Source organism: Acanthopagrus latus, chromosome 10 (assembly GCF_904848185.1).
Source record: "Acanthopagrus latus isolate v.2019 chromosome 10, fAcaLat1.1, whole genome shotgun sequence".
NCBI lineage: Eukaryota > Metazoa > Chordata > Actinopteri > Spariformes > Sparidae > Acanthopagrus > Acanthopagrus latus.
This window is the reverse complement of record NC_051048.1, coordinates 8919873-8946173: the sequence shown is the minus strand read 5'-3', so window position 1 is coordinate 8946173 and position 26301 is coordinate 8919873. Positions and strand designations below refer to the sequence as shown.

At 45.1% G+C, this 26301-nt stretch overlaps 1 protein-coding gene across 7 annotated transcripts in view; it reads right to left on the bottom strand.

The window, feature by feature from the left end:
* Positions 1–4812: 4812 nt before the first annotated feature.
* Positions 4813–26301, bottom strand: part of pcdh7b (protocadherin 7b) — a 117652-nt gene continuing 96163 nt past the window's right edge. For 3 of the 7 annotated variants that reach the window (XM_037112286.1, XM_037112288.1, XM_037112287.1), the window contains one exon: positions 4813–8735. In XM_037112286.1, the coding sequence (XP_036968181.1) occupies positions 8263–8735 (473 nt within the window). In that variant the 3' untranslated portion in view covers positions 4813–8262. Of the gene's footprint in view, positions 8736–10063; positions 10083–26301 lie in introns of all 7 variants that reach the window. The other 4 variants (XM_037112290.1, XM_037112291.1, XM_037112289.1 and 1 more) reach the window with 3 other exon arrangements.

The window sequence follows — 26301 nt, the reverse complement described above, 5'->3', positions numbered from 1 at the left end:
GTTTTTGTGCCATAGAAATGTCTAATTTCAGCTAAAATAACGTCTTTTAGTAGCCACAAAATGGGCCTAAAAACCATGCCAGCACTGAAGTAAGAGGGTTTTATCAAACCGGCGTTAGCCCCTCAGTAGCCTTAGCTAATGCTAAAACTAAGTTTAGTTTAGTTTTCCCCTAGCTTTTATCTTTAAATGAAAAACATTCATTTGGATTTGGTTCAGTGATGTATTCAAGTTACCTAAATAAAGCAACAACTTTGTCACTTCAATATGGAAAAGGAAAAACAACAAACGTTGTTGAGCTAGCTTGCAGAGCTTTTAGCAGCTAGAAAGTTGTTTTAATTAAGTGTATCTAATGTCATTTGGTGGTTAGGCGTCCCTCCTGCCTCACAAACTTGAATATAGTAAACTTTTTGATGTAATTCTCATGAGTTATCACCTTTAAATGTTAGCCAATACATAGAAAAACTTATTTGGTATATGCTGATGTTTCTGTGATCTTTTAATTGTATTTTTAGGGTTATAGATGATTGCGGTATAGGCTAATGGAGCAACAGGGGTATATAAAAAGACATAAACTGAAAGCACAACAGCTTTTGTATCTGTTTAAAAGTTTCAGAGTCGTCCAGTCTGTAAACTTTAATCCTATTTTTCTCAACTTTACTGCTTCTGTAGGCAATAAAAAAATAAGTCTCTCCCATAATTTAAATTAAAACAATACAAAGCAACTGCATCAGATTCCCTCAAATGGGAATATTTGATCGGAAAACATTGACTTGAGCGGATTAAGTGTGAACACAGGGCGAGGCAGCGCCTGCAGTCCCTGTGTATGTCCGTCTCTGCTGTGAGAGCAATGAAATTAACTGTAATGACATCATCCTCGGGGGTGCGATGGCCGGCAAAATAAAAGCTGATAGAATTTATGTGATCACAATTAAATCTAAGTTATTGCAGGAGTTTCCTTATGAACTTGTTGAGCTGTTCCATCCACAACACATAAAAAAAGAACTTCGCCCCCCTCCCCTCCCCGGTCCCTCGGCGCGTTCGTAAAATAAATATGAAATAGACATCAATTCAACAAAAGCCCTAACTGCTATTCCTCGGATGCCATTTCCTGCGGTTGCGCTCGAAAAAATAAAATTCAAAGACAATAAAAAAGTCATAAATTGTGGATATCAAATAGCTTCCTCTGAGGTTTATGGTCGAATTCCCCTCGCTGATGTGATTTTGAGTCGTTATTTCGCACCAGTGAGCATAAACGGGAATGGAATTTATATTGAAATGGCATACCTCATGTTCGGTGTGGGAGAAGTGATCAATGATTTCATTAATTGGCCTTACATATTTGAGCTTGGGGAATAGTGCCTTTAATATGCTCCCTATCTCTCTTGCCCCACAGCACACCAGGGGCCTTCCTGTCCTCCGCAGTTTTATCAGCCTGTCCGTCCCACACTATCTTCCCCCAACGGCTGGTTGAACACGACACCTCGGCAGAACGGACCTTTTGACTCAGGTGAAGGCCCCGATTATTATCGAGGCCTTCACCTGCGCTTCCTTCAGGGGCTCGTGCTCCCACGGCGAGACCTGTGTGGGAGGTCAGTGCGAGGCCGGGACTTTGTGGGGGCCTGTTCGCAACTTAGCATGGAGTCGGTGGGTAGCGGGTGCGGTGTCAGCTATGATCGCGGGCTATTTCTGCCAGGGGGCATTTGTTTCTGCCAATGGAAAAGTATCAGGTGCCGGTGAACCCGCTGTGCAGCGCTTTGTTGTGCTACAATCAGGAGAAACACTCGTGCCCACGCAACATGACCATTTTAACCGACCTGACGAGACCTCACAATTAGCACCAGCAAATGCATATTTCTAAGAATAAGCTGTGCATAACCTATGTTGTTATTGACGCCTTCCATCTAGTCGCACCTACTCCTTTTTTTCTTTTTGCGCAGTGGCTCTGGTTCTTATTTATGGTATTCATAGCATTCCCTCACTGTTTTATTCATTACAAAAATTGATGTGCGTCGCCTAAACATTAATTACATTCAAATTCATCCTAATTTGCCTTAATTTCTCCCCCTCTCTCTCTCTCGACAGAAAAAAAAAAAAAATAGCGCTCCCGCTGATTATTCCATGCCAGGCTATTCAGAGAGGACAAGAAAATGAGCGAGTCCATTTGCATATCAACACGATTCAAAACCTAGTATTTCTTAGAAGTGGCATCTTTTGAAGACAAACATGCAGGGGAGGAAAAAAAAAATGGTGACAATTTTGAATTTCCTATTGAAATTGTGGGTAAACAAAACTTGCCAGCCTCGTGGAAAAACAGTGTTTCAGCCGATACCGATACGTAGCAGCGCCGCTGTTGTGCCGCGTTCGCACCGGAGCTCCCTCCGAACGTTCGCCCAGTTGAGGGGAATAATTTCTCCAAATTATTGAACTTTGGAGATGTAATTTTATAGTGCATTGTAGTTTTCTATTAAGACTCCATTAGCGGTTTGAGGGTGTTAGAGAGGCTGCGGCACGCTGTTAATCAGAGCGCAGGGAAAGGAGTGGAATGGATCTCTAATCACCTAGACTGTAATCACCTCATACATCACCCAGGCGTACTGGCAAAATAGGACACACACACACACACACACACACACACACACACACACACACACACACACACTCGAAAACATGTGAGCACACACGTATGTTAGCAAAAGCACATAAACACTTGTGTACATATTATATGAACGCTCACAGCTGCCAAGGACACGCTTAATTCCATTTGTGGCATAACATTTATATTCCTCTTCTCTGAAGGGTGTAATCAGCCTGATCTAAGTTATACACATATTGTACATCATTCAACTTGCAACTTAAAGCTGCACTGATATTGTGCACAATGTTGTTTACATTGCCAGTCGATCAAGTGATCATTTGTTGTGTGAAAGTGTTGCTCGTAGTGACAAACCCACACTTTTGTTGTACTGTATTGTATTGTATAGACCATATTCACACGACAGCCATTGTCCTATGACGTGCACGCTCGGAAGGACAAAGTTATGCTAGTCATATAAACACAGGAAATTGACAGATTATCTTTCCACCTCTTCTCCAATGATCAGCCACTGAGAAGATGGATCTGATGGTGACAAATTTCCATGTAAAACAACATATTCCATAACCCGCTAGTTATCCTTAGCATGCAACCACTTCCTAGTTGACATTACTGTTTGATTACATGTAGTGGGTTTCACTTCCAGATTTTGGTTTGAGGTTTACGAAGATGTGTTTAATATTTCAGAATTAATTCATGCCTTTCCTTCACCGTTGTGGAACATATATCAAACTGCTGTGCTAGCCAATGCAAACGTTAGCCGTTGTTTAACACAAGCTACTGTATAAGTTATCAAATATGTTGTTGTAGCTTATATTATAACCCTTTGTCCCTCTGGCTTTTCACTGTTCATTGTGTTTTCAGCTGCTGATCAATCAGTAAATGGCGAAATGGTAACTATTCTTCGGATTTCCTACATTTCTAGGATGTGGAACCTAGAAAACAACAGTCCCGTATGTCCGATGAAAATGGCTGCTTAAAGAATATCTCCTATCATACAGCTACAGCAGGAAGGAAGCGCAAAAGCTATGATAATACCCACTGTATGCTAGCTGCCGCCCCAAGAATAGCAATGCGTGTAGCTAGCTTGTGAACACAACGAACATTTCGAAGCTAAAATGTCCGACATCTTTCACAGGAGTTCGTAAAGACCAAAACACCGCTAAAAAGGGAGCAAATACTGGACTTACATTCACCAGTGGGGCAGAAACATGGCTTTAATGATTAGTAATATTGCTGATCAATGTCTGCTATGTGTGTTGTACACAGGGAGCTAACACATTAGCCAAAACAACCTATTAAAACCCATGATTTGTCAGATTTTTAGCTTGCCCCCTTGGCCAAAAAACAATTAATATAAGTTTTTGTAATATTTAATTGGAGAATATTTTCATTTGTGTGTCATCCGTTTATTTTACAGAGATAGCACAGTTAGCTGTAATCTATAAAATTAGCATATTGATGCAAAAAGACCAACGCATGCATATAAACAATGAAACCAGGGACGCCATTTTGTTTTACCATGTTATATTTTAATTTCTGCAGAGACAAAAATGACAAGCAATTTATTTACACAAACCTGTACAAAAGCAAATTAAATTATGTAAAATATCTCATAAATAGAAGTGGACTTGCGTTCAATACACTTTGCCATGTTCAGCTAAGCTGCGTGCATAGTGACTCATATTAAACGATGATAAGTTTATTCCTCAATTTCTATATCAACATCCAAGTCGCAGGACAAATAGTAATGGTTAATATTACAAATCTCATTACACACTGTGAAGGCTATATGAATAGAGGAGAGCGCGGGGCGGGACACACACCTCGGGTGGCAGGGTGCAGACATTTTAATCGGCAGGTGCTGACGTAATTCCGCCGGCCGCAGTCCGGACACCTAGGTGAATATCAGATAAAAAAAAGTAAGTGAGCCTGTCAGAAACGTGTGCCGTCGTCAGGTGTATCCCTTTCGTCTGAGGTTTCGCACCAGTTTTTATTTCGTCTGATCTTGGAAAAAAATTCAAAGCATCGCCTCGCTGTATCATCGCAAACAATCACACCGCCGCTTATTCGCCGTGCAGGGTGTTTTCATCACCCCCTGATATGCATATACTGTAAATCCGTGTGTGAGTGTTGTGTTGCTCGGCACGTCCCGAGGTGTGTGTCCTGTCGGCTGCTCTCCCTTGCAGCTTTTTTTTTTTTTTTTTTTTTTTTTTTTTCTTCGACCCCCTCCCCCTTGCTTCCACTCCTCCTAGTAAACCGTCACATTAGCATTTTTATCTCCGGGCTCCCTCAACTCTTAGCAGTCAAATGTCTCCAAGCAAGTTTTTTTTTTTTTTTCTATCCCCACGCTTTACCTTTCTCTGCTTCTATATTCAGTCCTAGGGCTTGTTTCATGCACAAAGTAGGTTACTTGACCTCTGATGTCATACATGTACATGAGTGGAACACGACAAAAAAATCCATTATATCATTATTATTACTACCAACAAGCAACTTTTTGAATGTACCTGTACTCATTCGGGTAATGCACTATGCTAGGAATGGATATTTCGACAAGTTAATTGAACCCAGCGAACAACAGCCACTTGCGAGTCGTATGAAGGCTCGCTGACATTTGACCGGCCCAGTCCTCCCGAGAAGCCTTTGACATCATGGGGATTTCATCTAAGATATGCAAATATAGTTCAGTCCGCTCTTGAATGCCACCCCAATCTACTTTTTGTAAGCAACGTAATTGTTTATGCACCATTCCAAACCAACATTGAATCATACCAATTGGTATAAAAAGGCACAATTGCATATTTGCATTCACTCTAGTGTTTTTTTTTTTTCATTTTAGGGTTTTTTTGTCAGTTTTTTTGTCTATTTTTTTTCAGAAGCACTCTAAATATACAAAGTGGCACCAGATAAAGAAAAAAAATAATAAAATAAAAAAAAAGGAAAACACGCAGTACATTGTCATGATCATTTTCGACCGTTGTCGTGTAAGAAAATCGATGCACGGAATTATAAAGTAAAATACAAGATGGAGATAAAAAAGTTGAAAATGTCGCCGATACAAAGTCGGTGTGAAAACGAGTGAAGGTTTCGGGTTCGTGTGGCGGTAAGAGGAGACACTCAATGAAAAGTATGAAAACGTTAAAAAGGAAAAACATGGTCCTTACTGATGTACTAAGTTGTACTACATGTTTCTTCAGGTATAACAAAAGCAAGCAACAAGGTGGATTTCCATGTTTACAGGGAAAACATTTTTTTTTTTTGTACATTTTGTTTTACAGTTTTTTTTTCTTCTTCCTTCTCAGTAAGTGAAGTAAGTTCCCATTTAAACGTGCAGTAAAAAGTAAATATTCATGTATACAGTTTGATAAGTATAGGAGCACTTTCCTTTTCAAACAACGAGTAGTACTTACAGACTATTAGATCGCCCCGGAGTGCAGGACGAAAAAAAAAATAAAATAAAAAAAAAGCAGCTCCAGTCCAAACCAAAGGGGTTCTGCTAACATACAAAAAAAGTTCCATTGCATCTGATATTCTTTTGCTTTATTACAGTCATGAGATTTTGCGCCTCTGCAGCTGCGGGAAAAAAAAAAAGGAAAAAAAAGAAAAAGAAACATCACTGTAGACAGGGAGGCACAACATCCCAACATTGTCATGTGTCTGTGTGTGAGTGGCCGTTGAGCGTCAGCACTGAGAATGGAATGGATGCTTGTGTTATTTTTTTTGTTTGTTTTTTTTTTCTTTTGTTGTTAGCCGAGACATCACATTCTTATCGCTCAGTCTCAATCCTTCACGTAATGCACGTAAAAGCTATTTTTGTGTGTGATGGAGTGTGGGTGGGGGGGTGGGGGGGGAGTTGGTGAGTGGGATGCTTCATCCAGTTTGCGAAGCTTTGGTTTCACTTTGACACCGTAATCCAAAAAAAATTAAAAATAAAAAATAAAAAATCGCTCCCTGCTCTCTGCGACGTCGCTTTCTGATTGTTCTCCCATTGAGCTGATTCGTACATTCGTGCTCAAAGACGCCCGTCGCCGCGCACTTGTACGGAAAGCGACATCTGCTAGTGCTAAGAGGACACGCTCTCTCGCTCGCCACGCGTGGGCGGCCGATGTCACCTTGAAGGCTTGAGAAGAAGTGACAAAGAAGTTGATGCTTGTTGGTCACGTGTACATGATGGTATTTATTGCTCAGTCTATCACACAAAATCAAAGGAATAACAGTAGAAAGCTGTCCTCCGCAGCTGTTTCAGGAGCAGCTCAGCCATGTTTGCGCCCTCCTATGCCTATTATCGGTGTACATCTACAGTATACACTAAATATAGCCCCCCCAAAAAAAACACACATTTAATACTGCATATCTGGCCTGTACACTCACACACTTTCAATTGCACCTCCATAATTTGACTCGGCATGCCACACACTGTGCTTGCCCAGGCCTCAGTTACATGGATCTGTTTTTTTTTTTTTTTTTTTCTGCTCCTGCATATACGTGTGAATGAGAAAGAAAACAGGGCACGTATTACAAAAGAGATCCGACTATGCACGACCTTGTACACACATGCTTTTCCAGCCGACGCGTTGATATGTCATGGCTCTACTGTAATTTTGCATTTCGTAAAAAAAAAAAAAAAAGGGTTGGGGCCAGGAGGGACGGGGGGGGGGGGGTTTGGTCTCGACCTCGGCAATCAAAGACAAAAGAACGAAGAGACTGAGGAAGGGTCGCAAGACGGAGAGGGGAATGAGAGTGGTTGGCGTTGTTGCTGTGGTTCCAATGCGTATGTACAATGAGTGAGCGCTGGTCGCACTGGTCGACTTCAGTCACCATGTGTTCATCGTCCAGTGTTGTCGTAAGTCCCAAGCGAAGGTGGCGTTGCGGCGAAAAAAGAAAAAAAATCCGTCGAGTCCTATTTCCGGTCCACGACTTACACAAGTGTCCCTCTGGGCTGAGTATTTAAAGCTTAGTCTTTCCTGTCCGTTATAGGATTTCAGTACGATCAAGTTTTGGTCTGCTGTTTAGCAGCTTTTTATTAGAAACAGTCAAGGTGAAGGAATCCACGGACAGCTCGATGGGCTAAAGACCATAATGTCTGTATATGAGACATCGTGGCCCGAGTGTTGCACTCCTCCAAAAAACAAAAAAAAAAAAGGCATAACCAGACACACTCTGAAGTCAAAAAAGTCCACATGTACAAGTTTTCTAGAAAAAGAAAAAAAAAAATCAGAGAAAGAAAGGGTCCGTTTTTGTACAGTGTCATCTTCAGGGAATGGGGCCTCCATGGGGGAACAGTGGGGGGGTAATGCATGCATGTACTGTATATGTAAAATGAGTTGATTATTGTACAGATTTGACTGTCAGGCAGCAGATCGTGTCCCAAGAGCCCGACTCGCCAGTAGAACAGCCTCGTCCCAAGTCCCGTCACTGCCCTCAACAGTTTCTTTCCTCCTCCTCCTCCTTTTCTTCCAGGTCATGGCCGGAGTTAGCACTTTTAAAAAAATGGTACTATGTTTATATATCCACTTAGAGTTTTCATTAAGGAGCTGTCGTAAAAGTCTTTGGAGAGAGTTTAGTCCTACCTCGCGCAGAACAAGGGCGGCTAAAAAGCTTCTAGAGCTCTAACGGTGGCGGGTAAGCAGCTATGCTTAGTTTTGAATGCGTCAAACCCTCCCAGCTCACAGGTACACCTCCCGTCGCGTCAGAGTGCCACAGGACGTGGGCTTGTACTCCCCGGTAGGTGCCAGTGGGATCTCCTCAGTGGGGTGGCCCAGCGTCTCCTCCCCGCTTCCCGGCGAGCCGTAGGAAGGCGAGCCGAAGGCCTCGTAGGATGAGGAGGAGGAGGCCATCTTCTTGTTGAGAAGGTTGCGATTGCGGTCGCCCATCATGTGAGCGGAGGTGGGGTCTCCGTTGGCCATGGCGGCCATGGCGAGGGTCTCTTGGCTGCCGGGCTGCTCCGCGCTGCTGCTGCCGCTTCCGCTGCCGCTCATGAAAGTGGAAAGCTTTGGTTGTTGTGGGGTGGTGGTTGACTTGGATGGCCGTCGCTCGGGCGACGTGCGCACAGGCATCCAGCAGGAGTCCGAGTGGCCGTACTCGTCGCATTCCCGGGTGCACTTGCCAGTCATGGCTACGTCAGGCAAAGGCCGGGCGTCTAGAGGAAGAAGAGGGAGAGAAAAAGTGAGCAATGCTGTTTGTTTCACTAAAGTGGGATATTAAATGAGAAACTACCTTTATTTATTTTTTTTTTTGACTAACTTGCACTAAGTGTTTGGTGTGGTATGTTTTCTTAAATTAGATGCGTGAATCTGCATTTTCTCCCTAATGAGGTCATCAGCGCATCTGAATGTTAATGGAGAAAGGTGGGGAAAACAATCAAAACTGGTCCCAATTGGTCACCGGGAGCCCCGCTGCTGACCGCTGATGTGACGTTCTGAATTGTATCACTCTGTTGAACACAAGTCAGCTCGTACGTATGTTTAAAATTTGCATGTTTTTTTTCATGCAGGAGCCCCCATACCACATGACAGAAAACAGCCACAGAAAACAACAATGAAACGAGAAAAAAAAAAAAAGTCCACTGGCTACGACAACAGCCTCAAACTAAAAAACAGTGGCGTGAATCAGAGTTGAAATAATGTCATGCTTCAAAACGTGTTTGTGCTGAGAGGGGGAGGGGAGGGGGAGGGAAGGGAGGCAGAGATGGAGAGAGGAGGGAGGAGGTCAGTTTGTGTTTTTCAGCTCGCCTTGGTCTAGAAATTAAGATGCAAAAATTAGGCCCGCTCTGTGTCTGCAGTGTGTGTGTGTGTGTGTGTGTGTGTGTGTGTGGGTGAGGATGTTTGAGCGCCAACAACACCCTATTTTTCTTATCTGGTGATTGACAGACGGCAATCACATTCTGATCTAAGTAGCTTAATAGCTTTGTGTGGCTAAAGCGCCCTGATATCCTCTTAAATCCACTAAATAGGGGTCTTAACCAATTACCTAGCTAGGAGCCGGCCTCAGATTAACTACGTCTACTGTATTATTGTGGAAAGCAAATTAAGTGCTTACGATGCTACGCCAGGACAACAGGTTTGACAGAAAGCCCCACTGCCAGTGACTACTGTCAGACAGTGCAATAGTTTATTCCAGTGTGCAATGTGTGAGAGATAATTATCCCAAATGCAGCAAACCAAAGCTGAGTAGCTGGCTCGATATGAGACGGGAAAAAACTGTGAGGCAGGGAAGGAAGGAGGAAGGAGTCTACTCCAAGAAACCCTGACCGAATGCTCAGACATAACACAGTGCCAGAGTTAATAAGAGTGCCAATGTTATAGAGATGCTATGTTAGATGTAATTTATTCATGACCTGATGCGAAAGTATGGAGAAAAAACCAAAAATCAAGCAGAAGCGAGGGTGAGTGCAAACCAAGCCAAGCATGCCTTTTGCACATAGTAAAAAAAAAAAAAAAAAAAGCAAGAGTTTGGACCATGGCTTACTTTTAATGCTCTTTTTCTCCTGTAAAAGAAACAAAATAGAACAGAAATCACTCTTTATGTTTTTGCACTTGTGCGATAGTATATATATATATATATTGAATGTATGAGAAACCCCTTTGAGCAGCATTGAAACTGGAACTAAAAAAAATAAAAAATAAACAGTGTTATGCAGAGCGGACACATGACTGACGACACAATGCAGCCGAGACAAGGACAGCAAAGAAAGAGGAGGAAAAACAGACAATGAGAGTCCTCTGCAGTCCTACTGATCAACACGTCAATTCACTACGGGTGCCTTTCAGCCAAAACGTTACTCCAAGAGTGCCATTCCTGCTCTGCCGGAAATCTTATTTCTACTAAATACCTATTAGAAATCCATTTTCGTGTCACAAATTACCTTTGTCAAGCATCAGCTGATGATTGCCAGTCAATATACTGTATAGCCAATGCCTCGGGGGAGCAACTGCCGCTTGATGGAAAAATCAAATAACTTCTTTGTCATTAGCGAGCCCCGACAGCTGAGCAGTCGTGTTAAATGAAATGTAAATTGCAAAATAAATGAGGAGAAATGCAAGAAAATAAAGCAAAACAGAGAGATGCAATGGCAATCAAAAACAGTTGAAGGAGACTTTTTTTCCATCAGTGTTTTATAGGTTGAAAGTTAAACACTCCGCACGGACGGAAGCTCCTTTCTCCCACAGAAAACACGGCTCCTTAAATGCCTCGTCAGTAGTCCCCGCCTCTCTGTGACTTTATGACATCACACTTTGCATAATGTCTGCCCTAAGAATGGATTTAGCAGAGCTGCTCCGTCGCTGCTAAGGGTACCGGCTCTAGCGTGCTTGAGCAGACCAATCAGAGCGGAGCGTTCAGGGGGAGGGCCTTAAAGGAACAGAGCGTTTCAGACAGGCTGACAAAACTGACGTGTTTTTTGAGCATCAAAACATGTAAACCTGTCCTATTAGTGACCTGAAACAAGACTGTGAACCTGAAACTGAGCAGAATCTGTCTCCTTTAACATTCCAGCTGATGAAAGTGATAACAGCGGCTGTGGATCACGGCAAGAAAGAAAGAAGAGACGTCTCCCTCACTCTCCTCCTCTGCTGGAAAAGCACAGCCGTCAAAGAGACAAGCGGACACCAGGTACCGATCGTCTCACTCATTTACAGCAACGATTGAGCCATCAGGCAACCCACAATGCACGAGAGCCCCCCCCTGGCGCCCTGCCCCGGTATGCTAGTCCAAATCTCTGCATCATCGTCCCGGCCACCCCGCACGGTGAGCTGCTGAGGTAGTTAGCTGGCGCTCTTGTGTGCTGCGCGCGCTGAAAGGAGGCTGATTATTTCCTAGCCACGGTCCATTGACTCTGCAGGCCTGCTAAAAATGAAGACGTTTCCCACAGAGCTAATGAATTGGGCTGCTATATCAAAGCAAAAAAAAAAAAAAAAAAAAGCTCTTTTTTTTTTTCGCTTTCCTCCTTCAAAAACGTGTCACCCCCCCCCCACACTTCCACTTAAACTTTGAAACCATTTAAATCCATCCGTCCTGTGGCTCTGGACAAATAAATACGCTCGAGTCGACTTTGGTGAATTTGAAACTTTACTACAATTCCAAAAAAAAAAAAAGAAATCTACGCCAGCAGAATGAAAGCAAATGCATCGAAACGTTGCCCAGAAATAATCAATTGTAACTGTTTCGAGAGAGACAGTGAAGACATGCAACATCGCTCCCAAACATATCCATAGGCCCTTTCAAGACCCAATTCAGAAATCAGGACGTAGAAAATATCTTCAAAGAAAAAGCCCTCGGAGCGCACGCGGCACTGTAGCAGGCTTTTGTTATATATGCACAAACATCCCGCAAGCCTGCACTATCAGCCGCGGAATAACACAATACAAGTGGGTCACTCTGCTGTGTTAAAAAGCCTCCCTGCAAACGCCGAGAGCTGCTCGAGAAAGGGCCCCCCTCCGTCCCAGGTTGCGGTCCCGAGGGTCGAGGCCTTGTTGTTGCCAGAAAACAGAGGCTCGGTCAGGGTCCTTGCAGGCGAGGCCGTCTCCATCGCTGCGAGAGAGGCAAGCTTTTTAGCCAAGCAGAGCTGGGGAGGGGAGCGGACGGGAGCTCATAATACCCCACAAGCCATTAGCCCTCTTTTACATTTGACTCAAAGGAGGCTTCCGGAGGTGGGGGCGGGGAGAGGTGAATGAGGGGAGTGATTGGCAGATGAGTTAGAGGGGCACGGCGGAAGAGAGAGGATGTAATTCCACGCGCTCCGCGGCCGAAGTGATGATTACCCGGCGGTGCTCGGGGATATCTGCGCCTCACACTGTGTCTGTTAGTGGAGACTTTCTTCATTTGTGCGCGTCTGAAAGTGGGCCAGTGGCTGCACTGGTTGAGCGGCGGCTTTTCTTAGCCGGGCTTTTAGTCAGCCACCCTATCAGCTGACTAGCTCACACTGTGGGATATTTCAAAAGAACCCTCGGATGCCGGGGTACAGTAGCAATTCGACGCGCCGTCTTTTAGATGTTGCAGCGGTAGGAAGGAGAGAGGAGAAAGAGGCGGAGGGGTTAGGCTGTCATCGCTTCTGGGCATATGCACACTAATGTCTGTTGCGTGGGCCTTTCTGGGCAATTACAGTTCAGCGTGTTTGTTTGTGTCGTAGTACAGTACACTGTGTTTGCACAGTGGCATGTCAGCAAAGTCACTTGCCAGTCCGGATCCGCCGACGTCACAGGCGCTCTCGCTTTTGAGCCGCGCCGTCCCCCGCACCATCCTCTCTCCACATTACCGCTATGAAACACTTCTGCACAGACTGAAGCTCCCTGACCTTCTGCCCTCTTTTTTTTTTCTTTTTTTTTTTTTTTCCGGCCGGCAGACTCAACCCAAACAGCTGAGGCGCTGGGAGGGAGGGAGGGAGGAAGAGAGTGGAGGACAAAACAGAGGTGACGTGCCTGCGTGCATTTTTTTTTTCTTTTTTTTTTTGCGTCCACGCTGTGTCTTTGACAGACATTACAGTCGCCCCGGACAGCAGATAGGGGTCAGGAGCGGCGGGGGAGGGATGGATGGCGAGAGAACGAAGGAGAGAGTCAAGGAGGGAGAGAGTGTGTGCTGAGTATAGCAGGGTCAGGGCCTGGGAGAAAGGGAAACGGCAGATTGAGTGGAGAAGACAGCATGGCTGCCTCTGGGCCGTCACAGGCCAAACACACTGCCAAAGAGAGCAGCGGAGAGGAGAGGAGAGTCGCGGAGACAGGAGGAAGAGAGGAGGAAGAATTGAGGACATTAGCAAAGACAGGAGGAGGACAGAAGGGGAACGCAGGAGGAGAAAGAGTGATGGCGAAAGGGGAACTTTGAGAAACAGAGGCTGCACTGTCCTGTAAATAAGCCCATGTGCTCCCAGGTGCTCTGGCGCATTAGCTTAACGAGCCAAAGAGCTTGATTTAGCCCTCATCATCTCCCCAACAATGAAGCCCTGTGTGCAAGGCGACGCTTATCTCCCCACTCAACTTAATCCAATGTACTTCCATCACAGGGCAGCTAAAAAAAAAAAAAAAGAAGCTCCAAATGCCATTAACAACTCGTCCGCATGGTTCCAATTTCAAGCCAAAATGGGACATCTTCTCGATCGAGGCGGGGAAAGAAAAAGGGTGGGAAAAGGCGCGAGAGGGCGCCTGTGCGAGAGGATGGCGAGTCTGGCATTTTTTTGGAAATGGGCTCGTGATTGCCTCGCGCCCCTCATCAAAGGCCTCCCTGTACGGACAGATCTATCTGCGGCGGCGGCAGAGCAATCAGCGCCGAGATGACAGTGTACATTGCCGGGTGTCACACAGATTACTGCGTGGCGGCCAAGGGAGGGTGCGTGTGTGTGTGTGGGGAGGGGGGGAATGAAATATTTATCCGGGAAAACCAGCTGTTGGGAGCGCTCGTGACAAAACGGGAGCGAGCGAAAGAAAGGAGACGCGATGTGATATGAGGAGACGGAGGGGAAAAAAGCAGCGCCTGTTTTCCCTTCCGCAAGTCTTCCTCCCTTTCTGCTCCTTCTCGCCTCTAATAGAGTCCCGCTTAATTAGGTGAAACTCGCCGACTAATTGTGGTGTGAGAGCGAGTCTCCGCCGCGTTCGGCTGTCTCGCTTTGCGGGGGCCCCCTGTGGCATCGCCTCGCAGCCGAGAGGTCCTGAGCATCAAAGACAAGACGGGAAAGACAGACAACACACACACAACTGGGGGTGGTTGTTGGTGGGGGGGAGAACGCAAGGAAGGAAGCAGCAGAGAAAGAGATAAGAAGAAGAAGAGGCCTGAGAGGAGAAAATAAGGTGAGGGAGGAAGTGCGAGAGGAAGAACAGGTTGCTGAATTATTAACACCTTGACGGCGAGTCCAGACAGAACAAAATCCACAGGAAAAAGCGGTATTTGTCTTGCTCTTGCTGAGATGTTTGCCAGACAATTAAGGAGGGATGGGAGAGAGAGAGAGAGAGAGAGAGAGAGAGGCGCGGCAGTGCATGGGAAAACGAGAACAAAAAAAAAAAGCGCCGTCCTGGGGAGCGATGACCTTTGAGGGAGCGCGAGTCACGCCGGCGCACCGCGAGCGACGGCATTTAATTGATGGCATTAACGTCGGCGGCGCGGATTCCTTCGGCGGCGTGGTTAAGTTAAATCCGAACCTCAAATATGTAACCCCCGAGATCTCGCAAGCGGGAGGCCAATTTGATCGAAGGAGCGGAAAATAACTCTTAATTACTGTTGTGTGCACAGGAAGCGACGGTTTCCCATCAGTCGCTTTCGCCCTCCCTCGTCACCGGCTCGTCCTCGGCTTTCGCGCTTTAGCCGTTGCCGCTCACGGGCCCAGCTGGAACGCGGGAGCGCCGCTCAAAGTGGCAGCAGGTGATCTATTCTCCGCCTTCTGAGCCCCTTGAAGTATTTACTGCCTGGCAAGGGCGACTGAGGGAATAATCTGGAGCCCCCCCGCCACTCCTCGAGAGGTTACGGGACGGGGCGTGAAAAAGAATAAAAAGGGGCAGCGAGCGAGGGAGAGAAAAGATACAAGGGGCCCCGATCGAGTTTTGTAATGAGCTGTCGCCTCCTTTTGCCTTGCTGCTTTCCAGACGCCCGACCTCTGTGTGGAGCAGAAGTACACATGAAGGCCGTCCAGGAGACGTTTTCTAGGGCCACATGCAGGTCCAATCACTTCCTCTTTTTCATTCTCTCACTAGCCTCACAAAACCCACCGCAGGTCAGCATCATGGGTATGGCATGGCCACCAGGGTCGGTACTCTTTCTGGAATAATGAATGTTACTGCGGCCCGCTCCTGAGGTAATTAATCGAGGGGGAGATTAACTAGCATAATTTCATTCTGGTGTCGATCTCTCAGCCAATTATCAAAAATGCGCCGTGCACTCTCCCTCCCCTCGGCTCACCTCCCCTCTCCACCGGGTCTCAGGGCTCGAGAAGCCCGTAAATAAAGCGTCCCACAGTCCCTCATCCATCTCGCCCGCGCGCTCACGTGCAGCAGGCAGCGGCAGCAATGGCCGTGTTTACCGGAAGCATACTTTCTCCATCTAGAACGCAAACAGCGGCCAGACCGGTGTCCTCAGAGCGCCTCCGACCCCTGACCTCATCTGTAAGTGGAACAACAGCAGGATGATGTGCAAGCGAGGAAGAAGCCGAGTGACTCATCCACTCTGCTAATAAGAATGATGGTGCTGGCTTCCTGCCACGCACACTCACACAAAACACACACGCCGATGACTAAAAAGCTCGAAACGAGTCAAAAACAATATCCCCTCAAATGTGTGCTGAAAATCTGAAAAGTTTTCTCATCAGGCTCGCGCGTTATCCTCGAGGCATCACACTTTTAATCACCTTTGCTAGCTGCACCTCACATCTCTGTACATGTGATTTGTTCACGGCTGAAAAAACATCCAATTACAGTAAAAAATAAAAGCACCACAGCTCCTTTTTTTTTTTTTTTTTTAAAAACTTAGTTTTTTTCAAGCGTCTTGTTTTCTTCCTGTGCACGGCACTCCGAGCTCATACAGAATACTCCGGGAGAGCCGTGAGGATTAGCATTAGCCGCTCTTCCATGGTGCACGCGTGCAACACTGCTAGCAGCCGATAAAAACAACATGGCACCCGCGCTCGCTTACAGATGCTGCGCCACTCGGAGCGAACCGCACATTTTTACACATGCAGCTTGTGTGTGCATGGCATACCCGGCCACAGACAAGAAGGCAAGCGGCAGCAGCAGCAGCAGCACACAGTATTACTTGATAAGACAAACACAGGATGAAGGGGCAGTGGTGGTGGTGGCGATGGTGGTGGTGAGTGTGTAGAAAATGGTAGGGCTTACTGAGTTACTGTGAGCAGTGGTGTGAGCAACCAGGGGTTAAATCAGTTTTCTTTTATTGTTTATTATTCCTCTGCATTCTCTCTCTCTTGCAACAGCATCTCCCATCCTCTCCCTTGCTCTCCCTCCCTCTTTAGAAAAAAAAAAAGAAAAAAAAGAAGTGTCATTGCTTCTCCTCCACTGTTACTCTTATCGCACACTCCCAGGCACCCTCACACAATAGCCTGTTTTACACCATTAAATGGTTATTTGTCAAAATACAATTTCGATTAAATCCTCCCCAAAAAATAAAAATAATAATAAAAAAAGAAGAGAGTGGAAGAAAAAGGTCAGTGATTTGTGCTTCTTTTTTTTTCTTTCTTTTTTTACTGATCGTACTTATAAGAGAAAACATCTTAATCACGGCGAGGCATACTGTAGAGGTAGGGTTTTAAATATATATGTGGCTCCAGTGGAATTCTTCATCCAACACACTTTGCAATAACCGGCGACTGCACCGAAGACGGTTCAAGTTCAGCACATGTTCCGCCCTAAGCAGCATATGAAATATGAAGCTTTAACAAGAAGTATTATACCACTTGGGCGAAGAGTCTCATAACAGTAGCAGCACATTTGCATCAGAATTTCATTATGTCTTAAATTTAGTATGACCTACATTTTAAGAAATGCTTTTGTATTCATGCATTTTCATTTCAACGTGGAGGGGAAGGGGAAAAAAAAAAAAAAGGCACCAGACTGACTCTGGAGGTTACAAATGAAAGGAAATAATCCGACAATCTCTCTGCACCTCGTGTCTAAAAGAGAGGCTCCGCTTGTGATGTGTGATTAGTGGTGGCCGGCTAGGTGGTTAGCTGGTGAGTCAGCCAAACAACACCCACTACCTACCACGCCTGTCATCCCGAGTGTAGCAATTAGCCCTCAGCTGCTAGCACATTCTAGGCCAGAGTGAGCTAGGCACGGGTGAGTCACGACCTTAATGGAAAGCTAGTGGTGGGAATGGGGTGGGGGGTAATTATGCTGACCTCCAGGGGACAGGCTCGCTCGTAGCTCTTTTCAGCATGCGGGCTCATAAACAGGCGCGCCGAGCTCCACTTCAGGGCAGAAAGAAGACAGCAAATTATCCAGGGCCTGTGTTTTTCCGAGGGGGATTAGTTTGGCTGTGTTTGAGCAGGTTCACGGAACATGATGGGCTCTTGTCTTCCGCCTTAAAACTCTGAGGGCCTTGTTGATTTAGGTGGACACGCGCATACTGTTTACTGGTGGTTTACTTGTGAGAGTTGTGAAGATTATTCCCATCATGATTTAGAATCCACTGTAAAACATGGCACCAAAATGTTATAATAGTCTAGTTGGACCATGGATTTAAGATGGTGCACTCCCCCTCATTACAAAAACCAAAACCAAAAAGCTCCTTCTAACTCTTTTGACCAAGCTTCCACCCACTACCTGGAACTTTTAGTCCCAGGAACCACTTTTCAAGGAACTAAAGGAGTTCTTTATACCTGTAGTTTTCTGCTTTTCCACTACAGTCTAAAGACAAACAGAGAATAAGCAATTAACAGTTAGTCAAATATGGCAGCATGGTCAGTGGTCTTAAACTTCGAATAATGACACTTTACCTACCCCCATAGTGTCAGTTTCCCATGTGAAGGGCTCTATGGTCAAATAAGCAATAACGCTTAATATGCAATATCCGGCTTATGACTTTTATATACTTATTACGGTTGTCAAATGTCACTGCTTGGCCAGGGTTAGGCTCCAAAACTACTTGGTAAGGTGTACTCACAAAAACTACTTGGTAAGGTGTACTCACAAAAACTACTTGGTAAGGTAAAGGCACATAAGTACTTGGCAAGATTTAGCTACAAAAACTACGAGGCAAGGTTTAGGCACAAAAAGTATATGGTAAGGTTTAGGTACAACAACTACATGGTAAGGTGTATGTACAAAAAATAACATGGCAAGGTTTAGACACAAAAGTACTTGGCGAGGGTTTAAGTACAAAAAACTACTTGGTAAGGGTTCAGGTACAAAAACTACTTTGTTAGGTTTAGGTACAACAACTACATGGTAAGGATTAGCCCCAAAACTACTTGGCTTGGTTTAGGGACAAAAACTACTTTGAAAGATACAGTTGCAAAAACTACTTGGTGAGGAAAAGATCATACTTTGCGTTAAAAGAACTAAGCTTATGTAAGGTATGCAAGTCAATAACTTAACCTTAAATCAAATCGCTCTCGACCCTTGGTCTCAAATAGGATGGGAACCCAAGACTTTTGCTGAGTCACCCCTCCTATTATGCCATGACTGTTTCTAACTCGCAAGCTTCATTATTAAGACACTGGGATGTGACAACACTACTCGACACAGCATCACAGTGTAAGGCCCAGGGTAACCAAACAAAAGATCAGACAGGTTTTAGAGACATTTCCCTCTCGAACAGACAGGACTCCTACTGGGAGGGTTAAAAAACAAACTGCATCAAATGGCTCTGCACAGTGCAGCCCCCTTGATGAAAGTACTCAAAGGAAGTGCCAGTCAGCAAATGGCTTCTCCAGCACCTCTTTAATGTATCCTTGAGTCTGGCCGGGGTGTCTCTGCTGTGTAAAACCTCCTGCGGTGTTCAAGGGTTCAAACATTGAAGATGACAGCTTGAAGACCTCGTCCTACGTGAGAGACATCTGGCGAAGGACTCTTAATCCAGCCCAATTTGAATACTAGTCACAGGTACAAAAACACATCCAGATATGCTGCGCAGTGACAAAATGTCATCGCGTGTTGGGCCTGATCCTGCCAGGAGAAGCTTGAGCGCTCAGTCAGAATCGTCATCTTTGATTTCTTGAGTCCCTTAAACACTCTCCAGCCACTCTTGCTTGGGCAGAAGCTCAGAGTGATACAGCCTGATAACGCCAAGGTGTCCTGGATTATAGACTATCTCAGAGATAGCCCACAGTTTGTTCCCTCCCGGAGCACTATATTGGATTTGCAGAAAGGCACTGTTGCTGTCACCTTCCTTATTCGCTCTCTATCTTTTGACTCAACTGTGGGTCACGCCACCTCCAGATTTTCTCTCATGATTCCTCCAATATGGTTTGCATCTATGAGAGGGGGAGGCGTATTGTATGAGTCTGGTAAGGAGATCTTGCTGTTGGGTGCCAAGGAGGACCATCTGAAGCCGAACATTTGCAAAATGGAATAAGGCTTACGCAGAGGATTGCCGATGACTGACATGTAATGGCATCTGTCATTATAGAGTTTAGCTTGGAAATGTGCTATAAATAAATCAAATGACTCCTTCTTGAAGGAAAGTAAGATAAGATGAAATGGGGAAAATGGTGGGAGAAATTGTAGCACTTTATAACATCCACTATTAATAAATGTTAAATTCATAGTTAATTAATCATTAGTTATTAATTATTTCACTGTCACCAAACAATTCAATGTTTTGTAGACCATGTACTTAGCAACTTTTTATTATTATAACTGTAAAGTTGCAGCTGGTGGTTATTATTCTTTGTAGATGGTTAATAAAATATGTGTAGTCTCTATAACTAATAGACATTCAACTGACGTTCATGATTCCTTAATTAATGATTTTTTGTTGTTTGTCGACAGTGAAATAGCTACTAGCTTATGTTTAATCAACTTTACCTAATAGACAAAAAGATAAACATACAGATAAATAATTTCAAGTATATGAAATTAAACAAATACAACAAAAAAGCCTAGACGTGACAACAGCACTTGAACTTCAAGGGGCAATATGTAAGAATTTGTAGATCAAAACCAGAAACAGCAACTGATGTTAGCATGCTACCCAGCTAGCCCTGCTCTGTCCCGATCCAAAGCTCCTGTGCTAGCAGAGTTCACAGTGATTCTCCCCTGATCCCTGAGTGCCCAGCTAGTTGCACAGCTAACTGCACAAGCTAGCTAACAGCAGCTACAGTTACCAGCAGTTGCTATAATATGCTGCCCCCTATGTGTTTTGATTATGAATTTGACAGGTGGCCAATTTTTACATATTGTGCTTTTAAATTACAGGTAACAGCAGCACACATGAAGCACCCACGACTTGTGTTATAGAATAGGATCAGATATAGATAAGTATAATATATGGTGAAAAGTAGTGTACAGCAATATAGCACAAAATAATATATATATAAGTAAAGTATGAGAATAGTATAGTACAATAGTACTGTATTACTATCACTTACAAATCACAGTACAAATAATAATTAATGCACATATTTTTCCATGTTACCCTTATATATTTAATTATATGCAAGTGTCAACGCAAGGGCACACAAGCTGTGTGCACACCACCCTCCTCCTCCTCTCCCCATCCCAAAGAGGTTTTGCATGTTGGGTCAAATTATGAAGCGTGAAGAAGCAAAAAAAACAAAAAAAAAAAACATCCGAACATTTCCACTATCTTTTTGCTCCGTGCCCCTCCTGCACCAGCTGAGGGAGTGTCGGTGACACTGACACACCACATCTTAAACATTCATCAGTGCACGATTCTGTTTCCAGCAACAAACGCCACGGGGAGACAACAAGGCTCCTTTTCAGTCATCACTCAAAAGTCGCTTCCTATCCTTGAAGCTCCGAATCTAGATGCGAGCGCAATTGAAGACTGGAGAGCGAGGCTCACATTAACATTTGCATGTATCACATGGATGAACAAGAAAGGGAGATGATTGGAAGTGAAACAGGCCCTGGATTTGGAGTCGCTAACCGTACGCCTCTTTCAACCCCACAACACACACACCATTCTTAACAGGCCAGTTTAGCAATATAGAACTACATCACCATGGCTGGAGCCCTACACAGTGTATTATTTAAAGCACCAGGGGCCCAATTTGTCACTCTGGCGGGCTCATCACAGGCGAACATCCTTTATGAAATGCACTTTTCACGCTGCCTGTCGGAGGGATCAAAGCAGCAGCAGCCTTGCCCGTTTCTCCCTCTTCAGTTTCCCTGCTCCGATTCCCACTGACAAAATGAGTCAATTTAAAGCAAATGGATCCCCTATCAAAATAACGAGAGCGAGCGGGGGAGACAGACGGGGAGAAAGAGATTCATATCGTGGGTGGATGAGGTTTGGACAGGTGGGCAGTAACTAGGGAATATGGACACTCAGCCGCTCTTGTATTGACTGAAAATGGTCAGGTGTAGAACATAAATGCCATCGCGGCGTTTTCGGCTTGGAGTCAGTTTTCAGCTAAAGTGTCACAGATTGTCAGAGAAAGAGTGTAAAAACTCAGCTTGTGGTTGAAATAGCCTATTCCTCTTCCATTTCCATGAGGGTCACATTACATTTGCGCAGCATGTGGATTTATTTCTGGTCTAATCATTATGATAATATCATAATACACCTCATATTTCATCATTGTGTTCATTTTGATGGCACTTGTTGTCTCCAAAGACAATAACTTAAAGGTGAATTCCAGTTAAAAAACAACAAAAAAGTAACATACAGTGGAAGCTATAGGGAACTACAACAACATTGGACAACAGATAATGTACTCTTTAGGAATTTAAAATTATTATTTATTGTCTACTACTTGATGTGAAGCACATCCTAACTCAGATGAGATGGCAATCCAAACATTTGAGCTCCAGCACAAGCTAGTTAGCATCAGCCAGCCTCACAGAAACGCATAAACAGCCAGCAAAAGTTATGTTCGCTACATGTTAGCAAGTGTGATGTTGCTAGCAACTAGATACAAGTCTATGTAATGACTTAAGCTAACAGGGTGATAGCTCATTGGAGTCAAGCTTAGGTGAATCCTATGCTTGGCTACTTGTACTAGCTGCTAGTGATGGTGGATTCGCTGTTTATGTAAAGTTATGGTGGAGGCCTTATTGACCAGCTTTGCTATGTATTGGCTGTTTCCCTATGTGGCTAGCACGAGCTACATCATCATCCTTTTAACAACATTGAAACTGCCTATTTGGAAAGGCTTAATTCTCAGCAGCGAGAAAAGTTGTAAGGCAGCTCTAACCTGCGACTGATCAGCAATTCTTGAGAGCCCCTGCTGATATGTAGCACAAATATCACTCATTGCAACTCATTGGGGGCCTTGAAGGTGCTAAGTTAATACTTGAAGAGTTCAAAGCGTTTGAAAAAAAACCCATCACGTTCGCCTCAGCTTTCTTTGCATTATTTCTGGCTCGTGTGATACTCAAATTAATTTGACATGAGATGACACCGAGTACATAACATGACTTCACCGTGCCTTTCCTCCTTTGCCTTTGAAGCACGGAAAACATGCTTCATTATTCATCCAGCTTGACAGGCCTATTTTTCCCCCCCTTGTACCCCCTCTACCGCCGCCGCCCTCCCTCCGCCCTTTTTAGCAAAGCTCTCGACCAATTGATTTTTCCTCTTCCACCCCCCACCCCCCGCTCCCCCACCCTCGATTCTAATGCTTCTGGGTTGTGGGAAATATTTATTCACATTGATCGACGACGGGGCTGATGGGTCTTTCATGAGCGTCAGAACTCAAACTGTTTTTGTCCCACCGATGTCTCCAAATATCAATCACCGGTGGGAGAAGTGTGGACCAGACTGCAAGATTAGGCCAATAAAGCCCCAAAGGCCAGACTCATTTTCCTACTCGAGGAAGAGAGGGGAAGAAAATATACACCAGACACCGATAGTCTGACCCGTGATGGAGTGTTTGTGTATTCTGCGATGCGTCCTGCGAGCTGTCGGCGCTCAGACGCATTGTTTTAAAGAGACAAATGGAACTTTTTTTCCTACGGATGATTGAAACACCCGAAGCGGATCCGGACTGCGACTGGAGTTCGACCCGGAGGTGCAAAAGTCGTCCGGGGGGGGCTTTTAAACGACTGGAGAGGGAAGCGCCGCGATGATAATTCCCGCGTCTGCGTGCTCTCCGTTAAAAATGCAGCGCCGACAGGATATCTTCCGCATCAAATTTTCATAGCGTCAAGCCGCCTCAGCATCCTCGCCTGACGCTCTTGCACGGGGGAGATGTCTCGAAGCCCTGTGCATCTTCTCTCTCTCTTTTCTTTCTTTTTTTTTTTTTTTTTGTCGTCTCTGAATGAATGCAGAACAGCTTTATGTACAAGGGATGCAGACGGGGGTATTGTGCCATGGTGCATAGCGGTATTCCTCAAGGGCCTTCGACTACTCTGTGTGTGCTATCCCTCAGATGAACACCTTCGACAGTGACTCACATGCGTGGGCGCACACACACACACACACACACACACACACACACACACACACACACACACACCAACATCTCTGTTTACCAGCTCTCCTGTCTGCACATACAGAAGCATGATTCGAATTATTACTTTCACCACAAAAAAAAAAAACCACCCGCACGCGCCCCCCCCCCCCCCGGCATCTGGTGACAGGTTGTCACTTATGCCCGGAGAACAGCATGGGTGCTCTATGTAAGATAAAGGGCACGCACGCACGTTTAAATAGTCTGGCAGCCCACACATGCAGTACTGTACAGGCCACCGACATAATATACAGTACGGTCGGCTGCCAAACTAGTAAACACATTATGTCTAATCCTCATGAATACCACAACCCAATCTGACTCAGCCGCTCTTTTTCCCATTTTCATATTCATATTCGGCTGTCACATCCAAGATAAAAGCACATCGTTCCAGCACAATTTAAAAAAAAAAAAAAAAATATGCGAAAGCCTCCCCCCCCCCGCAATTCCCGCCAATCGCTGCATGCAAGGTCATATGTAAATAGAGTTCCCTCGCGGCGAGAGGGAGACAGAGGCATCACCATCCATGTTGGCATTGCGAACAAAAAAAAACAAAAGAAAAAGAAGAAAAAAAAAAACTTTGCTTTTGATGAATACGCCTGGTACGCATTCACACGCCAGTTCCCCCTCGGCCTGAGCAAACAGTTGCCGGGGAAACGGAGGCGAACGCTTGACGTGTTTTGGCCGCCTTGCCCTCATTATAACTCGCGTACGGCACGCACTCGGGTGTTCCCCCGTCGCGTGAGCAGACCAGAAACGATTCGCGACCGTTACAAAGTGTCATCGCGGAGATAAGAAGAAAGTTGTAAAACTAATGGCGTCTGGATTTATCACTTTCCATGCATTGGAAGAAATAAAAAAATAAGTCCTTTTTGATGACTCCCAACTTAATCCCGGCAAAGCTGACAGAGTATTTGCTTTCTATCTCGTTTCACTGGTTGAAAGATTAGCATTATCTCCGTGCGTCTGATGAGAAGAATTCGCCGAGAATAGGACAGTCTAAACCACAGCGTCGCGTACACAGAGAGCGATACGAGGGCTCTGGCTCTGTGGAAGGGTGACCATGCTGTGTTGATACCTGATGAGCGCCACTTGAAGGGAAAGAGAGAGGGAGGGAGAGAGAAAAAGCAATAATATGTATTTACTTCCTTTGTTTCCTCTGGAGAGACGCATAGGAAGAGCTGGGGGTAGAAGTGTGAAGGGGGGTGGTGGGGGTGTGCAACCAAATTAAGAGAGAGAGAGACGTAATCAGAGAGAGTGAGAGATGCAAGTGTGTGTGAGAGAGCGAGAGAGGGAGCGAGAGAGAGAGAGAGAGAGAGAGAGACTGGTAATATGCTTGGGAATTTAATAAGGCTCAGCGCTCCTCAATAATATCACCCGCTTCACAGAGTCCTCTGGGAAACATGAAATGTGCCGATAAAGGATGATGCCTCCCTCTGACAAACGGGGTGTGCTAAAAGTGCTGTAGAGAAAAAAAAAAAAAAGAAGGAAAAAAAAAGAAAACAGCCACGCACCGCCGCCATAGCTAGCGCACATGCTAATGCGCCCCCGGCTACACTTTAAAGAATTATTCACTTTCTTCTTCTTATGCAGCGTTTCTCCAAACCTCCCCCTCTTTAAGGTCACGCGCGCACACGCCGCACACTTAGCTGGAGAAGCTGCAGCCTAATCATGACAGAGCGAGCGATTGCAGGGCTGTTTTGTGGACACGGGGCAGTGCGTTTTTGGGGGTTTTTTTGGGGGGGGGGGTGCATTTAAGCCTGTCTCGTCATGGCGACACAGCAATGGATGATCAGCTTGATCGAGGGGTGAGAAGAGGCAGGGATTACACAGATCAGATGCTTACTATTATTCAAATGTCACCTTTACATGCACAGTATGTCATGCTACAAGAGAGCGGGTCAGAAATATTTGGGATGGAGTAAATACAGATCTCAACAAATGATGTAGCTGAGGTTCAGTCGATTTTAGACATTTGAATGCAGAAATGTGACGTAATATACCTTTAACTGGAACTAAACAGCCCAGAGTTAGGTTGAGTTGAGTGTCACGTCATCGGGTCAGAACAGAATCGCCACTTTCCCTCTTTATGTCTGGCTGGTTTGTGAGGCTCGTCAGTTACCTCACAGGCCCACATGTATTAAAGGTGCAGTACGTGACAATTTGCCACCTCAAATTCATCCAAATAAACAGGGATCACCAGAGCACCTGCTAACTGCTGCTTACTTCATGCTTTTTATACAAACACGACTATAGCTGTTGTTTGCTTGTTAGCTCAGTTAGCTGTGCAGATAGCCAGGTGCTTACACTGTCAGTGCATGAGGAAGGGTGGGAGAAAGCGGTTTCCAGGCCTGGGGCTAGCTGGTTAGCATGCTGTTAATCTTGTTTTATGTGCATATTGCACCTTTGCGTGCATTTAGCTGACAGTTGGATTGCGTTGGACTTTTCTTTTGCTGACTGCCTCCATCTTGTTTCCTTTGGATCGTAACTCCTGTGAGGACTGTGGGCTGGCTCCACATGGGGCCTTGAACAGCTCACTCAAAAAAATGCAAGCAGGTGCGCGCCCCTGCTCTTCTTGCGCCTTCTGCCGCGTTTGTTAACTTTATTACGTATTACTTTTCCCGACTTTTCTCCCGAG